The 18,384-nt window shown below is 38.9% G+C and overlaps 4 protein-coding genes across 5 annotated transcripts; all 4 read right to left on the bottom strand.

Annotated features, from left to right (window-relative positions):
- Positions 1–2,862: 2,862 nt before the first annotated feature.
- Positions 2,863–3,649, bottom strand: LOC6650155 (enhancer of split mgamma protein). Its single transcript, XM_002074044.4, has one exon. The coding sequence runs from the start codon at positions 3,602–3,604 to the stop codon at positions 2,975–2,977; it is 630 nt and encodes a 209-aa protein (XP_002074080.1). The 5' UTR covers positions 3,605–3,649; the 3' UTR covers positions 2,863–2,974.
- A 2,565-nt stretch (positions 3,650–6,214) lies between these two features.
- LOC6650154 (enhancer of split mdelta protein) lies at positions 6,215–6,923 on the bottom strand. The gene has a single exon (XM_002074043.3). It carries the CDS (start codon positions 6,875–6,877, stop codon positions 6,323–6,325), a length of 555 nt encoding a protein of 184 aa, XP_002074079.1. The 5' UTR covers positions 6,878–6,923; the 3' UTR covers positions 6,215–6,322.
- Positions 6,924–10,061: 3,138 nt separating this feature from the next.
- Positions 10,062–12,879, bottom strand: LOC6650153 (transcriptional adapter 2B). 2 transcript variants are annotated; one of them, XM_002074042.4, is made up of 4 exons: positions 12,699–12,875; positions 11,623–12,498; positions 11,167–11,246; positions 10,062–11,093 (listed from the first exon to the last, which is right to left on the bottom strand). In XM_002074042.4, exons 1-4 carry the CDS (start codon positions 12,810–12,812, stop codon positions 10,478–10,480), a joined length of 1,686 nt encoding a protein of 561 aa, XP_002074078.1. In that variant the 5' UTR covers positions 12,813–12,875; the 3' UTR covers positions 10,062–10,477. The 2 variants fall into 2 exon arrangements, with proteins under 2 accessions (XP_002074078.1, XP_015032274.1); XM_015176788.3 differs by having other exon boundaries at positions 10,885–11,093; positions 11,167–11,316; positions 12,699–12,879.
- Positions 12,880–13,211: 332 nt separating this feature from the next.
- On the bottom strand, positions 13,212–16,171 carry LOC6650152 (CUE domain-containing protein 2). The gene is made up of 5 exons (XM_002074041.4): positions 15,984–16,171; positions 15,648–15,888; positions 15,342–15,588; positions 15,110–15,276; positions 13,212–15,049 (listed from the first exon to the last, which is right to left on the bottom strand). Exons 1-5 carry the CDS (start codon positions 16,054–16,056, stop codon positions 14,863–14,865), a joined length of 915 nt encoding a protein of 304 aa, XP_002074077.1. The 5' UTR covers positions 16,057–16,171; the 3' UTR covers positions 13,212–14,862.
- Positions 16,172–18,384: the final 2,213 nt, after the last annotated feature.

The following is an 18,384-nucleotide window of genomic DNA, read 5'->3' as shown; positions in this document are numbered from 1 at the left end:
CTTGTGGGCAGCTTCAGGTCCAGTGTCCAGTGGCAGCAAGAGCGTGTGCCAATGTAGTGTAACAACATCCCATATTAAAGATATTACAGAGTCAATAGCACACACCATATAAGTGTGTGTGGTGTGTGGCTACCCTCACCTCATCTCGTCTCTGCCTCAGCTCAGCTCAGCTCACCCCACCTCCGCCTCACCTTCTATCGCCCGCCGCCCCTTTGGCATCTGCATTCATCTACCTTTTTGGTCATAAACAAACTAAATTGAGTTCGTTCAACAAAACTGCAAAGACGACGACGACGATGACGACGCGACGTTAACTGCGCTGCTTTGCGCATGCGCCGCGCCTCAGGTCGCCCCCCTTGCCGCTTGACACGTCCTACCCCTTTTTGTTGTTTCTGTGTCCATACCGCCGAATGGTCTTAACGATCGTGTGTCCACAGTCATTACAATGTTGGCCAATGCACAACAACGGCTCGACTCGACTCGACTCGAGCGTCAATATAGCCGCACACACACTTACCGCACGCTGCTTTTGTCTCACTCACTCTACCTCTCACCTCTCCCCGCCCAGGTAAGGTACGTATGTATGTATATACGGTCGTGATCTTGCCCGTAAGTGGTCTTGTATCTTGAATTCAAAAAACGAAACGAACGTCATCGTCGCCGACTCCAGCTCCAGCCTCGACTCTCTATCTCTGTCTCTCTCTCTCCCTCTCTGTCCCTGTCGCTGCAGTACATACAACAACAAAAAAAAGTAAAAAAAAAAAAGGGCAGGTGTGTCGATCGTGTGAGAACCACGTTCCAAACCATTTTCTCACGATCTTCGCTTCTGATATTTCTGTCTGTCAGTCCCTTGTTGGCCCTACCCCACCCCTGACTATCCCCTCGTCCACCCCTCGTCTTGGTCCATAGTCTTGTGCGTGTGCGCTCTGAGCCCTTCGAGTGATTCGTATGCAGTTTGTGTATTGTAGTTTTTAATGACTTGGGCTTGCGTTGCGAGACGGAGAGCTCCGAATCGGTGTAAGAGTTTCGGTTTCGGTTACCTTGCCATTCGTTCATCATTCATCGGGTTTTACCTACAAGATTAAGTACCCTTTGTTGTATCAGCATTGCATTTCCTTTTCGAATTGGGTGCCTTATTGCATCCAATAGTCAGACATATTTTGGCTTATTGTCCATTGTCCGAACAATCTTGTCATTGTCATGCAACACTTATGCTGAGATCATAGGGATGGACCCCTGACTTAAAATACAGCCAGCAGGATGATTGAGTGTTAATCAAATGAGTCGAAGATCTCAGTAATTTATGCCCAAAAGACGTTACTTTAGTAATCAATCTAGTATATAGTCAAAATTCTATCCTGTTATCAATCTTAATCCTTAACCTAGGAATAAGAATGGTTAATTTGAATTTAAAATAGTTGGATTATTTAACTCCTTCATAGGAGTTGGATATAGAACTTTGTGCTAGATGCTAATTGACCCCAAAGGACTGCAAGGAATCCTTCTTTAAGTTGGGCCTTAGTAGAAAGTAGAAAGTTCTTCTCTAAGAAAGATTCAAGTCAAGTTCTTAGAGTAAAACTTTCCCTTTTTATTAAGCTTTTTCTAAAGGAAGTGAGAAGTTTTTCTCTAATATAAAGACTTTAGATCTTTGGTCTTAAAACGGAAATTCCTTTTTTAAAAATTCCTTTCTCAAAAGTAAAAGTTCGTTCCCTAAAACAGCTTAATTCAAAAGGAAACAATCTTCTCTAAGAAAGACCTTTGTCAATAAGAGAAGTTTTTGAAAAGAAGCCTAATCTAATTAATCAAACATCATTTAATTTTAGAGCCTCAACTTCCTCTTTTAGTTATTTCACTTTAAAATGAATTTAAATTTAATCACGAAAAGTTTATGTCTTGGTGACCATCTCTAGGGAGCCCAGCATAATCCCTTGATATTTATCTTCTTGTCTTGGCCTTTTTTACTATTTTATTTCTCTTGCTGCTTGATTTCTTAACACGGGCGTCTCTTGGTTAACGGCTACTGGTCTTGGGATCCAACAAAACAGACGAAATCCGAGAGCCCAGATAAGCAAATTATGCGGGCTCACAAAAAAACGAAAGAATAAAATACAAAAAAAAAAAACAAAAAACTGAAAATAAAAACCGATATCCTGTTTGGTATGCCATGTTACCCTAGGGCAAGACAATCATTTACTTACCTGGATAACCAAAGAGCAATTATAGATAGCCTTGCCTTGCCTTGCCCTGCCTTGACCATTGTGCACACGATTTTTGATTTTCTAGCTCAAAAGACACAAAAAACACAAAAAAAAGAAGTAAAATAGGAAAATAAGAAAAATGGGAAAACTGAAGAGAAGGAGAGGAGGAGGAAAAAAAAGGATGGTTGAGCGATGACTCGATCCGATCCCTTGATGCCTTTGTATTCTTCTTGCCCCCTAAGACTGAGCGACATTGTCGTAACTCGATTAGACACGCCGAGATCTAGAGAGTGGTTAAGAGGATGGATGAATGGATGGATGGAGGGAGGGGGAAAAAAGATAAGTCTCTAATTTTTTATACTTTGTTGTTACCTAAGCCGAAACCCAGGTTTATTGTCTGCACACGTGTTCGTTTTCGGCCTTGGCATTGTTTTCGCTTTCTTTACACACAAAAAAAATAAGAAAAACGAAAAAGAGCCATGGCCCGAAAAAGAAAAATTACAACGAATTGGGTAAAATGTCGGCTGAGCATTTCCGCTCGATGAAAATACAAAATGACCATTAAATATATGACTAATTGGCAAGCATTTCCCCCACCCCACACTTCAATAAGAAAAATCTGTTGTTTTTTTTTTTGTTTAACTATATATAATTTATTATCACATCTGATCTGGGCCTCGGTTTAAAGCTTTTGTTGTTTTTTATCTTTTCGTACTTATAAACTAAATGGAAGACATTGTTATAATTCTTTTTCTAAGGTGTTCTGGTAAATGGATCTACCAAGGTCGCCAGACATTCTCCTCATCCTCGCTGTCCATTTCATCGATTTTGCTAATTTGACTTGATGATCCGCATGTGGTTAGAAGCGAAGCACTGGCCACACTTGAATTGGGACTACCGGCATAACTGGAGATGGGTGAAATGGGCACTGAGTAGGCCTCCCGGCTGGCAATGTGTACGGAGAGTGGAGCAGTTATGGGTAGGACTTCCTTTACGGCTGGTTGCAGTTGATTCAGTCGCTGACCCAAATGTGTCATCAATTGAGTGCCCAGGCTGACATTGACGCCTGGCAATTGGGATAGGGAACGGGATACTTCGTTGACGGCATGAATGTAACCAGAACGGAATCCTTCGGCTGGACTGAGAGTAGACTCCTCGCCATTGGCTCGTTTGTGTTGGCGTTGCTGTTTCATCTTTTGCAGATGGGTCACTGTCAGCTCCAAGATATCGGCCTTCTCCAGCCGGGTGACATGTTCACCCTCCGATTCCAATGTGGCCACCATTAGATCTTTAAGCTCATCCAGGCATTTGTTAATGCGTGCCCGACGCTTCCTCTCCAGCATGGGTTTCATCACCTTGCGGTACTGATAGGTCTTGGACATTTCCGACATTTGTAGTGAAGACATTTTTTGAAAATTTATTTATTTGTTGTTTGCTGTTGCTCTGACTGCAGTGCAAGACGTTGTGTGCTCTTGTCGGGTTGGGCCTCTACCTTTTATAGTCCCCGAGAGACACCGAGAATGAGACAGAGAGAGAGAGAGAGAGGGAGAGAATCAACCCCCATGATCACTTCAGTTGAGTTCTGTGCTGGCATTTCGTGATCGTGTGGTGGTATGAGGGTTGGTCGACCCTTCCGCTTCTTGAGGTTCTGCTCGGCTCGGCTCGTTGTCGATTCTGGGCTTCTTCTTATTGTTTGTTCGCTTTTCTTATTGTTGCTTGCCCTGGCACCCTTATCAAGGATCCGTCCCTATGCCAGGATCGTGGGAAACACTTTCCTCCTCAGTTTCTCACACCAAAAGACATTTATGTATATGTATGTTTTATTTTTTTTTTCTTCATTTTTTGCTCACCTGCCCGCATTGAGCATGGGAATTTTGCCCAGGAACAGCTGCCGTTTCTACTTAGATTTGTGTGTTATGATTTGCTTATGGGCGAAAGGATAATGAACTGAACCATGGCTTTGCCGTGGGAACAGGAACGGGACTGCCCTTTGCGACTGGATCTTTTGGTATGGGGCGTAACTCTGATGACTACGAATCGAATGCCGATGAGGACTTCCTGTTTAGTCTTGTTGGTTCGGTCGGTTCGCACTTGTTGGTCTTGGATATCCTTGTGATCCTGTGGGAACATTGCTCGTGTGCGTCGAGTGTGCTTAATGTGTGGCTCTGCCGCTTCATCATTCTCTTGTATATACATACATATACGTATGTAAGTGAAGAGCGTCGATCAAGTCGAGGTCGGCAGAGGGGCCAACTCTGTTGATGCCGCTTGAGAGTGGCGCATGGTGGACACACTTTCGACTGTAAGCTATCCACGTTCCAGAGACTTTTTGACTATCGATGGTCTTGTAATATGTTAGAAGAGCAAATGATAAGTGATCGAGGGTTAAGCTCATAGTCTTTGATTGGGCCAAGGTTACCTAAGGGAGAATCGGGTGGAATTACATTCCCTTATTTGTTTAATTTTTTAGACATTACATTCCTAATGTAAGCTTAGTATTCTTGATACATGATTAACTGAAAAATCTTGAATTTTAATTCGCATTAAACTTCTTCTGTTCTTTTTACAAAAAAAAACTTTTATCAGTCTTGCCCTTACCGTTTAAAGGCCAAAAGGATATATATTTATTTTAATCACAATAAAGGTTTTCATAGGTGCATTCAGAGTGGCCAAAAAGACATTCGTTTTGAAAGTTTGCACATAAAAAACAACATTTTCAATTAAAGTAAATTTGTTGTATATGTTTTATCGGTATATCTTATATAAATGTCTGGATCAACTTAAACCCTTCAGAGACCTTTGAAACTACTATCTAAATTAGAATTAAATTTTTGAGATGGATGTTCCTCCCCCCTGAATCTGCCTAATGATTTGGTCTTCTATTTACTATAACCGTTTTGGAATTTGTCTCTGGTTCGGCTTACTATATTGTATATATCCCATAGGAAAGGTCACTTTATTGTTTCTTAAGGCATTATCGCCAAACTTTCTAATGAACAGACATTCAAATTTAGCTGGCGACAATATTACTTGACAAGTGGGCCACATTATTCTGGCTTCATATTGCTTAGATTTTCCCCTTTAACACCTGTAAGAATGAAAAGCCATGGCTATTACTAGTCACTGGGCCTCTCATTTATATTATTTTTATCGGAGCAGAAATGTATTCCAGGATCAATTCTCTATCATTGATAAATGTCCATCTGAAAACTATAAATTAAAATAATTCAGTCAAGTGCCGGATTAACCAAATAGCACGATCAGCAAATATTACGAGCTCCAAAGTCCCCCAAAGTTCCTTAGGGGTCCTGCGTTTTCAGAGCGTTGTCAAAAGATTTTACCAAGTTTTAATCGATTTTTGAAAATTATTTTTAAATTGATTTAATCGTCGAAATTTATATTTTTCAAAAATATTCGAGTAACTTCTTTAAATCGGTTAGAAATTAAAGAAATTGTATTAACGAAATTGTATTTCGGATCAGAATGCAATCCGAAAACAAGAAATATTAGCAAAAAATGTATGTTTGAAAATTCTAAAAGAAAATAAAAATGATCTTTGCGAATCGTTTTTGACCGATTTTCTTTCCTGCACTAACTTTCACATTGAAATGTGATCTTCTAATTGGCATTTTAACCTGAAAACTTACACTGGCTTAATCAGCCACTGACTCTGACTTGTCTCTATAGTTGATAACCATTAAGTTACTAACTAACTAATTAAGCTTTTGACGATTTTATAATAATAGTTTCATTTTATTTAATGGGAAATTAAGAAAATTTAAAGCATAAATTACAATTGAATACAAAAGTTTTAAGTCTAAAAAGGATGACAAAAAAAAAATGTTTTGGAAGCACAATTGTGCGGGAAGCTCATTATTTGTTAAATTAATGTTAAATAAATTATACATATTATAGCTATGGGAGATCGTTCAGATACAAAATTATCATACATATTCACTTAAAAACTATCACAGGAACATCACATCAAATATATATATAAATTCATCATATACATCTTATCTAATTAGAAATGATTGGAAAACTTGGACTTGTTGGACTACAAACTAATTAAAACCAGAGTGTAATAAAGCTGTCGATATGTATGTATGTGGGTGTGTATGGATTCACCAAGGACGCCAGACATCTTCACCCTGATGTAGGTCCTCTTCGGCATCTGGTAACTGTTGCTGCAGTTGTTCATCCTTGCGATCGGATAGATTGACTGGCTCATCATCGCTATGCAGATGCTCTTTCATATCCTTTAATTGATGACCCAATTGTTTCATTAGATGGGTGCCGAACTTGAGATCCAAGCCAGGCACAGTGGAGAATATGTGAGAAACTTCATAGGCAGCTTGGGTGTAGCCAGCACGAAATTTATCAAAATTAATTGGGGCCGACTCGGCATTTGAGGCATTCGATGACTGCTGTTGGCCAGATGTGGAGATCAAACGTTGTTGTTGCTGGGCCTTTAGGTAGTTAACTGTCAGCTCCAATATGTCGGCCTTCTCCAATTTGCTAACTTGTTCACCCTGGGCATCCATGGTGTCCACAATGAGATCTTTTAGCTCATCCAAGTAGAGATTCATGCGAGCACGTCGCTTGCGTTCCAACAGAGGCTTGGTCACCTTACGATAATGTTGCGTCTTGGTCATAAATCTTTGACCCTGAACAGCCATGTTGATAATCTTTCGTCTTGTTGTTTATAAAAATGTTTTCTTATTTTTGGCAATATTTCAATTTGTTGGTTTGCGTACTGGTTTGTTGTGTTCTTTACTGCACGGTAGTCACTTAAGAAATGATCTTGCCGCAAGGTAAACTGATCCTTTTTGTAGCCGCAGCAGCAACGACGTCGGCACATTCACTTGCAAAATCCTCCCCTAACTGCTACCACGCACTCCAACGATCACAAGTTGACGATGAAACGAGCCAGCCAACAACCAGTAAGCAGCAAGGCAGAAGCATCAATCGGTTCGGGGTCGAACTTCGATGTTGCCGTTGTCTCTCTGCTTGTGGCAAGATCTACTCGGCGCTCGGTGCTGCACGTGTGCAACATCAAAAACAAAAACCAAAAAAAAAAATGAACGACAACAAGAAGGAGAGAAAATAAAACTGTATCAAAGACAACGGCAAACGAGCGGAAGCCGTTTTTCTATACACTGGGAAAAATTCGTGGAGAAATTTAATTATAAGTTTTATAAATTAGGGCATTTCAGATGGTGCTTCCATTTGCTCTTATAAGTATGCTATACATTTTTAAACCAATATTTCATTCAACAAACTGAGGGAAGCAAATAAGAAGTATCGATTAGAAACGAGATTTAACGATTCAACGAGCATACCTACATATATATAAATTTAAATTATCATTACGATTTTAATTTAAGAGTGTTAAACTAGCAATGGCTGTTGTAAAATTGAAAAAATTTGCTTCCTAAATCATGGAATAATCACACGAAGAGTTTTCTTCTTTTAACCCAAAAAAAAAACAAGTTTGGAATATCTTGAAGAGGTTTTCTTTGATTGCTTCGTTTACAGACAATTTTCGAACTTCTTTGCACCAAACCAGGTCTATGTGGGAGCCTCACCCCCCAAGGTCCATCGGCCCTAACTAACTTTTGCATATATTAGGAGGTCGCTTTTTCCATTTTTAACATCCCTAGATCAATCTTTGTTGGTATAAGCCATATTAAGGAGACCCTTAACCTAATTCCTACATCCAAAATAAGTCGAACAAGTGATCCTATAAGCAAAGCAAGAACACCTAAAGGACTGTTGATTAATAGTTGTTGAAATATGTAAGTTGAAAATCATGCAAATCAGCAAAGTAAATTTTTATTTCAAAAAATTTTCAAAAATTCTATCAATATTGTTGCTAACCATTTTTTTACAGTGCAGAACCTTTGTTCCTATAACACGTTCGTCGCACCAGAGAGGCGCTCTTTCTCTCTCGTGCTGTGCCAACCGTGCGCCAGCGCAACAATCAGAAGAAGACGAAGTCCAACCACCACCAGCAGAGAGGAGCTACCACACGCATATCCACACACGACAGCGACATGACCTCGACCTGACTGACTGCCTGCCTGCCAGCCAGCCAGCCAGGCCGTGCTCTCCTCGCTTCGGTTGTGGGCTCTCGCTTACTGGCTGTCGTGCTTCATGCGTGCCGTCCTCACTTAAGCCAATCCCAATCTCAACTCATTGTTGGTGCTTGGCGTTTTGTGTCTTTTTTTCGTTGTTGTTGTTGTTTTTTTTCTTTCTGCTCTTCCCTTTGGCGCGCAGACGTAGACCTCATTTCCTCTTTGGCGCGACATTGCGTTACACTTAGCGGACACGGAGCGAAGCAACCACCACCCGTACCAGCAGCCGGTGTTCTGCTTTTATGTGTGTGTACATGTGCGTGTGTGTGTGTGTTTTGGGTGCATCGTGAGAAAGTTTACTTGAGGCATTCCCACAAGTATTGTGAATTGGGAGAGGTCTCGGTCAGCTGTGGCACTTGTTTGGCACATTTGCGTTTTCACAAAAATTCACCTGCTCGGGTGAATGACGAGGCCAGACCGAGGGTGAATCGTCGTCATCGTTGTCCTCATCTTTGTCGTCGTAATCTCTGGCATGAAATCGAGAAGTTAACAAACAGAACGGGGACATTTGATGGCACTGATTTTTAGTATTCCTTCAATACAATTTCGTTTTTGTGGGGGAGGATTTTCGATGAACTCTTTTGATCAGGGTCAAATAAGGGCTGTGTTTTACATAAATCAGAGGGAGGGGAAGGAATTAAAGATAGCATGTAGTTTGACAACATATTGAAATCCTAGACTGAGGATTTTGTCTTATACAAAGAAGGGCATCGATTCACTAAAGAAAGGATTTTATCTTTAATTCTTTATGTGCATATACGTACATATGTATGTATGTATATTTAAAAACAAACCGCAATCATTATGGCATAAAAGTTTAGTTTTTCATGCAAATTTAACTACGGGCGTAACTTTTCTAATTTGATTTGCTATCTTTTGACCACTTTCCCATCCATCTTAGAAAACCATATACCTATTTATTTGCTGTGATCTACATATCTGGGGCAATCAATTAATTAAAACTTGACATTTTTAAAAGGATATTAAAAATTACTGTGTCAAAATCGATAATCCTCAAAAGCAGGCAATCAGTCACGTACTTAGATCCTTTATAATAAAAATTTTTGGGTTTTTACATCTTGTATGGTTTCTGAACTAAAAAGTCCTTTAAAAAGTTTAACATTGTATAGCTCCAACTTGATTAATTTTTTGATCATTATCAAATGCCAAATGTCATTTTTTCTAACACTTTTCGAATAGGGAACGATTTCTCACAATATGTTTAAATATTATTTTAAATTTGTCTAAGTGGCTCAGTCATTTAGTCAACTAAACAACGAGGATCCGGGTTCGAATCCCAGGCTAGTGTATGGATGTAGTTTTCGTCTAAGCCGAAGGCCTTAGTTGCCAGTGCTTGTAAAATATAGTTGGGTTGATAGTTTACAACTATATCCTACACTTTAATAATAATAATAATTATTTTAAATTAGTTAATTAATGTGAAATCTCGATCAAATAAACTAATAAATTTTTAGAATAGCTGGGATATTGAATAATATAAACTTCGAGAAAAATGAGTTCATGAGGACAGTTGTCCGGTCTAAATAATGAAATAAAGAGATAATAGTTATTTTAAATATCCTCGTCGATTTCTAACGATTTTTAGTCTCTCAAAATGAGTCTCCATAAAATATTACAAGAACTTCTGGTCTACTGATCCTAAAATGATTGACGGTTAAGAATATTGTGTAATTTAAGTTTTTGGCTTTTAAAAAAGAGTTTTCCATTACTTCATAATACACTTCATATTATATTTTACATTTAAATAGTTGAATACATGAATATACATATGTAGTATATATATATATATATGTTTTGTATATTTTTACAGTTATTATTTTAGTTGGCCTACTTAATAATAGAATAATATAAAATATCATAAACATTTTGGACATCTCAAGGGAAGGAACAAACTTTTGTAGCTACACTTGATACAAGTAATATCGAAAGATCAGATCACTTTTATATATGTATATGTATGTATGAAATGTTTCTCGTAATTATGGCCACGATAGATGATAAACACTTTAAAATTGTTGTCTTTTACTTAGGCTAGGCAGTTATAGAAATAATATGATTAGATGCAAGTCTTTCAAGCAGGAAAATTGTGAATTTTGATTGATGGTATGGAATCTGGGAATTTTAATGGCTCAGCCAGCCGCATTTGATAAAGAATTTGCGCAACGAGATTTCCATGGGACTACCTAGAGATGGGGCTCCACTTAGGCAGACAGTTTTCATGGAAAGGTAGGTGGTGGGAGTTATATTATGCCTTTTACACATATCCAACTCATTGTGGCTTAGTAGATTGCTTCCCAGAGGCTGTGGCATTTGTTTCAGTTCATCTAATTGGCTGCGTAGAATTTGGCTCATGCTGGGCACCTCATCGTCATAGCTTCCGACGGGGCCGACCTCGTTTGGATTTGGTTGCTGTTGATGTTGAGACTTTTGGCCCCCCTTCGCTGTCATGGATGCGGCCATCTGGGGCAGATTCGCCTGCGCTGCCGTCATCGTAGCCATGGAAGTCACTGCTGTCGTCGCTGTTATTGCCGCCATACCCCCCATGCCCAGATTCGTCGATCCCATCGTTGTTGTTGTCGGCAGCATCGTTGTTGTCGTAGCTGCCGACGATCCCCGATAGCTATCCAAGTAGCTTCTGCTGGGCAATAATGCGCCGGAGCAAGTCGGGTCGACGATGTGGTGCGTGTTTCTTGGTACGATTGAACTTAAGCTTGCCTCGACGCCGCTTGATGGTTCGCTGTCGAAAGCAAAATGGTTTAATTATATTAACTCAAATTCCGAATATTAATGATGAGTGTGACACAACTTACAGCTTTAGCTGGTTCGCTTGAGGGGAGTGCAAGGAAGAGCTGCTTGGCGGCCGAAGATTTCCACTGGAGTGTATGTGGTCCTGTGGTTAAACATTGTCTTATACAACCATTCAAACGTTCGCTGTTCGGCGTGTTGATAATACAGAGGAGCTGAATATCGTGAGGAGGAGGAGGAGGAGGAAAATTAGACAGACAAGATAGAGATTGATATTGAGATCTTTTGTTTACATTAGGAATTCGGAGGCAAACCCGAACTCGCACGCACACACGATATTCAACTCGTCATGCATCATTCTTACAAGGTACACAACAAATTAAGATAGTAGGCAAGGGAATGAAACCGCAAATATATACGATGTATATATGATAAGAAACTTTGATTTGAATCAGAATCTTTTGGTTACTTATCGGTTTCATTTCCATCCTTTGACAACCCGCCCATTTAAACCAACTTACAGTCTTGCCATGCCCATAGGGTCCCGTCGAACGATGCGTCGCCATGGCCGCATGTTGCTCAAAATGACGACATTCATCGATTTTGGTTATGCCATTATAGCGATAGCGATAAAGCTCCGATTGCCTGATGCGCAGCTCCTTTTCCCGTTCAAGGGAGGCTAGTAGTCGCTCGTATTCGTTGCAGGTGTAAAACTGAGCATAGACACGAAAACGATCCCGAAATTCTTTCTGCTCCTTGGTCAAGCCAGGATGTAATGCGTAATTGCGATTGCGAAAGAAATTCGAGACCAACTGATAGTCACGCACCATGCGTTTCCTTCTGGCACGCTCACGCAGTCTTCGCGTATATATGTCGACATGGGCCAGCTTTAGCATAATGTCCACCTCGGTGTCCTCCGAGCTGAGCGTTATATTTGAGATAAGTTGCTCGGCTGTCGGATCGTATTCGCGTTCAAAACTGTCTCTACTTGGCATATAACCTAACTGCATGGCCTCGTCACTGCTTATCTCCAGTGGAGGTAATCTGGCCAGGGCATTCGAACCCAACGGACCGGCATCATCGTCGCCCGTGTGATCCATCAATTGAGGCCGTTGTGACTGGGCCGGCGTCCAGGTGGCTCGGCCAATTGTGCCATTGACAAATTTATTTACATACTCCTCCTTGGCATCTTCTGCCGACTTCGTCTCAATGTGTTTGCTTATATCCTCCCAGTTGCCGAAGCCATACTGTTCGATGGCATCCAACAGACGTAGCTCCTCCCGCGCCGTCCAAGCTCCCTTGCCACGAAATATGCTGAGAATGGAAGTGCCCGTGTCCATAAACTGATAGTCATGGTTGTTGTGATGGGCCCCGATCTCAGCTCCGGCAGCAAAGCACTGAAAGTTGATAGTAACGAAAGTTAGCTGATCGAAAGCGAAACAATATTGTGCAATTAACCGGGGATCGGCTGCTCATATGTATTATATTAATATGGACATATATACATAGATGCGTCAGCTCCCAGAAGCAAAGCTGGTGTGCGTGTAATGTTTGTATGGGTGTGCATGTATGCGTGTCGGTGTGAACGTTTACTTACTTGCAGGCATAGGTCGAAGTTTTCACATTCTGCGCAGTGCACACGTATACCCTGAATATCGTCTTGGCAATTCGTGCAATTATATTTAATAAATAAATCCGCAATTGAGGCCATTTTTTAATTTCATTTCATTTGCACCCTTTTTCTCTATTTTTCGCGTTTCTGCGCTGCGAAAAAATGTGTTGGGTAACGTCGAAATGACTGCATTTGAAAAACAGTGTTGGTAAACAGAAAAATTGGAGCGTTGCCAGAAAATTTATTTTAAATTTCGTTTTTTTTTAAATCACATTCGAATTTTTTGTAATGAAATTACAGAATTAATCTGAAAATATTTATGGAGGAAAAATTCAAGATGAAATACAAAGCACTATTTTTTACATATGCATTAAATATTGATAGTTTATTTATTCCATTTTCAAAAGTTTAATTCGAGAGTTTTTGCCTTTTACGTTGTTTACGCTAATATCACAAAAAATAAATATATTAAATTAAGAAAAAAAATAATCGAAAATATTCCATATGAGAAATTGTTAATATCAAGACCGTAACCAATAAAAATAAAACAATATTTATATGCTTAATACCGATTGTGTAAATGGGCTTAATTTAAATCAGTTTCAAAATGCATATTGTTAATTTGAATTCAAAGGGGCTTGGAGATAATATGTTGTAACATTAAACTTAAGGCTAAATTAAAAAGATGAATGAAAAATTGGAATTGATATCTTTTGTATCAAACAAAAAACATAAATGTGTTGGAATCTTAAATTCTAAACATTAATTGCATTAGCAAGAGAATTTCCTTTCAATTGTCGCAATGGGAGGGATTGAACAAACAATGTTAGGGTTAGAGTGTGTCTGTGTGTGAAGATGCTAAAGTCTAGGCTATATAAATATTTGATTAATCGATTAGTTTCGTATATGTATTGAATATGTTTAGAATATTTAAATATTGCTGTGGTTTTGTATCGTCGAGCAGTAGCCACTATATCTTTTCATTATTTTTCTTCATTGTTTGTTTGTCTTGGTTATAGGATTCATCATCTCAGTGGGAGGACTAGTTTGTGTTGCATCTTTTGGCATTGTAGCTACTGTTGCTAGTTTACTTGGACCAATTTAATTGAAACAAAACTTAAACAACGCAGATCCTAAACAGATATGGCAAATGTTCAATTCAATTTCATACATTTTGTTTGTGCTAAAACGTTTTTAAAACGCGGCACGATCAACTAAACTCTTTTTAATAAGAGTTACTAAACAAAAATACCTAAAATAAGTCTATTTGAGCTCCAAAATTCGTGACAAACGGATCGCATTTGCCTATAATATGAAGGGTTTTGAGGGGTTGGGAGAAGATAAAAAGGAATACTGATCGAGGGACCCAGTTAGGAGATTCGAGGGTTGTTTTGAGTGACCTTTTCGTAATAAGGAACTAATTTTGACCTTCACATCACATAGCGTCTGCGACCCTGCAGGCGTGTCGTCATGACAGATGAGTCCTGTCCCATGAGTCTAACGTTGGGCCATTGTCATCTGGTCAGCTGGGGAACACTGAAACTCATAAGCTGCCTGCCACCCATAGTGGGCTCTTAAATAATTCAAAATCAAATCCTAAAACATAACTATTAACTAATTTGGTATGTAAAGTCTTTCTGTCATTGTCTACAACTTGATGTGAATCATGATGATGATGATGATGATAATGTGATGTCAATTGGCCAAAGGTAACTAACAACAGCAACAGCAAAGTGCCAAGTGGTAACACAAACTTTTGCGATTGGGATGCCGCATCAATGTCAACATTTTGGTTGACTGCACTGCTCTTCGATTGTTCGGCATTAACGTCAAATCCTTTCTCATCTTTATCATCTATTTGTTGTGCTACATGTGGCAAGGAAGCATCTAAAAGTTGGCTAAGCTGGGCATGGTCCTGGGCTATGGGTCTGGGACTGGCATTTGCATTGGCATTGATATTGTTGGGGGAACTCTTTCTGGTCACATACATATGCAATTGAGTGCATAAACTGTGAGCATCGTCCTCATCGTCGCTCTGGTGACTTCGGTTAACTACTCTCGGTGTCATTGGTGCGGATAGATTAGTTGGGTGTGGGTGGTTAATTTGCTTCTTGATAAAATACTTATAGTGGGTTTTGTTCATCTTTAGTTACGGTAGAATCTGCTTCTTGGGTTTTTTTAACTCAGCATCTTCGTCACGCTTAATCTCAGTATAGCGTTCGCCCTTCAATGAGACAATTTTATTATCACGATAACGAACCAACTTCCGTGGCTCCATTTTGGGCACTACCGGCTTGTATTCACGTTGAGTTGCATTCTTATCCACGTACGAGTACCTAAATGTAATTAATTCATCACATCTACTTCTCCAAATTAGGCCTCCTTCAGATTCTTACCTGGCAATGATGCGATTCTTAAGCTCATTATCATCGACCGCCACATTCTTCTTAATGACCAAAGTATGCGACTTGTCAGTCAGACTCTGATTGGTATCTTGGCGATGTAGTAATATTTGAGTGGCGCCATCAATATCACCTTTGGCAATAGCAATACAATGCTTAATCTATAGTAAATAATTTAGGATCGTTAATCTTTGATCATCTGATATGTTTGACTTAATTGACTCACCTCAACGTAAGCGGTATCTGGAAACATTTCCTGCAATACCTCAGCCTCATCCAGAAAGTAATCACAATTAGAACTGGAGCTATCGGTGGATCCGCCGTCACTAGTTTCGGACAAATGTTGGGAGCGTTTTCCGCTGCCACTCCCACCACTGCTGCTGCTATTCGATGACAACTCGTCCTTCTCGGAAATGGAAGAGTTACGGGCACGTAATTTCGACTCGGGTATGATGCTGGACAGACTCAAAGAACTACAATTGCATCCACAAAGGTTACTAATAATTTCATTTGTTAAATGTTTTAAACTCACTCAAGTGACAAATTGACGGCATTTCGGTTGCCCTGATTCTTTTCCATTTCGGTCAATTCGCCGGCTAGCTTATAAATCCATTCGCAAATAACACCGTGGTCAATCGTGGAAAACTCCTCAAAGTAGGCGCTCATCATTTCAACAAAGCCCTCCACATCGAAACAAGGATCCTGAGAAGCCTCTTCCAATATGGATATTATATAGGAAAGCACAATCTCGTCCACAACGCTAAAATCGGCACCTGGAACGTACATATTTATATTGAGTAACTTCTTATTATGCATCCTAGACTCCGCTGCAAACTTTATATGAATTTTTATTTCAATTCGCCATTACCACTAATATTTTCGTCCAGAAACTTCACCAGGCTGCGCTTCACCATTTCGTGTTGCTTTTCCAGATTAGTCATGTTATCTGTACCGATTTTGTCTTTTTCAATCACAAGTGTCTGCACAAAGCCAAGAAGAGCTAAATTTAAATATTTTTTTGGTCCTGAGCTGCGCCTTTTCAATAAATCAATAATAATAAGGCGAATTCAGCTACGAGTAGAGCTGGAAAAAACATCGATGGTACTATCGATGCATCGATGGTTTTGTATTTTTATAAAACAGCACTATCGAAGTTTTCTTTCTTTTACAATTCTTCGAGGGAAAAGCATTTAAGGAAGAGTTTTCTGTTTTGTATTTTGCAATTTAATTTGGCAAGTAGATTTTACTTCTGTACAGTTAATAATGTCTTTACAAAAGTTTTTAAAAAAAGACCAACAAATTTCTATGTGTGCCTGCATCGTCCTGCGAGTCGGTGCCACTATTTAGCACGGCAGACCAAATAATATCGGATAGACGTTGCTCTTTGAAATCTTGTGTCGTAAAGAAACTTTTGTTTTTAAACAAAAATCTCAAAAATGATCCCTTACCCTTGTTTTTTTTTTTTTTTTTTTGAATGGCAATAATTTAAAACAAAAATAAAAGCTTTAAAAGAACGTAATTTTAGTTAGTTATTAAAAATTTTACCAAATGAATGAATTGTTATTTACTAAATTTTAGCTTATAATTAAAATATAACCCCAAATCTTGCTTAGTCGCTTCGTTTTAATTTAGTATCGCTTTAACTATTGTTGCTATATCTCTTTATTTATCGATGTTTCATCGATGTTTGACGTTGAAAAAAATTTACAGAATTCCGGGGCTGCACAACTAATTACAGGGCTGCAGAAACGATTTCGAGGCATTATCGATATACCAATTTTGCCAGCCCTGTTATCGGAAATTTAAATTGGGTATTCAATATTTTTTTTCCACCATAAGTATTGGAATATTCTTTTTTGTAATTGGCAAAAAGTAAAAAGAATGCAGTGTTTGAAAAACCCTCATATAATAGCTAATAAAAGAAAAAACACTATTCTACTGATAAGGAGACATGTGGAATTTCTATACAGGGGCGTAGCGAGGTTGTCGATAATGGGGGGATGATTCTCATTGAATTGCCGACTTACCTCGTGTATTTGCCAACAGCATGTAGATTTGCGGTAGAAATAAATTTACTTCGATAAAACAAGGTCAGTATATAAGGAATTTATTCTTTGAAGATAATTTGGCAAAAATTATAATTACAGCATTTGGTACGTACATGAATGTGTAACTAAAACTAACATTGCGCAGAAATGGACGACAAATATTTCTAAGTTCCTTATATTCGTTGATCAATTCTATTCAAATTTTCACTCTGCGGTGTTTCAATAACGACCATTTTTCTACGAGTTCGTGAATGTTTATGTCGTCTACCTTATCGTTTGAAGAATAAAGTAGCATCAATGCATTCAACCGATCATCTCCCATCGTTGTTCGCAAATGATTGAAAACCAATTTCAATTTACTAAATGATCGTTCACAAGAAGCTGATGTTACAGGAGCAGTCAAAATAAAACAAACGAGTTTGTAGGCTAAGGAATCACATGTTTCAACTTAAACACAACTTCCGCAATATCTTTGAAATTCGTACACTCTTTACATGAATCGAAATGAACTTGCAACTCAGCAAGCAAACATTCTGGTTCCTCGCTAAAATAAAAGGGTTCTAATTGCACAATGGATTCGATTGAATTCATTGTGACATTTTTTCTGTCAATTGGAATTTGAAAAACTTTCTGGACACACGCAAATGTTGAAAAAGTGTCTTTCAAGTTTTCTTGAATGCAATTGTTGAAAACTTGAAGCACAGTCCTGAATTCTTTTCGATAAAATGTCAAGAAATCAAAATTGTGAGCTGTTTCTGGATTTGCATCATACTTTTTTGGTACACGACGCGTTCTGTGACGTTTCGAAAAATCGTCTCGAGGATTAATCTTCAATTTTTCAGCAAATACAGCCGAGCTATTTATCAATGCATTGATCTGGTCGTCATCGTCCATTTGTTCAAATGATGCGCTTGTACTTTGAATCAATAAAGAAGCATCAATGACGGTTAATTCTACTGCCTCCAAATTTTCCGTCAAATGTTTGACTTTGAACATGACATTTTTGCAAAAAAATAACGAGCTGATAAAATAAAAATCCAGAATTTTTTCGAGCAAACCAGAAGCGGACGTACGTGTACGAGAATCGAAAAATTCTGGATCGTTTATCATATTTTTCAAAACCTCCACAATTCCTTTAAAAGAAATCCACATGGCTTTGACTGACTCAGCTCTAGCAGTCCGTCGAGTTTTCGACAAATTTTTCAATTGCAATGAATTTTC

Source organism: Drosophila willistoni, chromosome 3R (assembly GCF_018902025.1).
Source record: "Drosophila willistoni isolate 14030-0811.24 chromosome 3R, UCI_dwil_1.1, whole genome shotgun sequence".
Classification (NCBI taxonomy): domain Eukaryota; kingdom Metazoa; phylum Arthropoda; class Insecta; order Diptera; family Drosophilidae; genus Drosophila; species Drosophila willistoni.
This window is presented reverse-complemented; position numbering and strand designations above follow the sequence as displayed.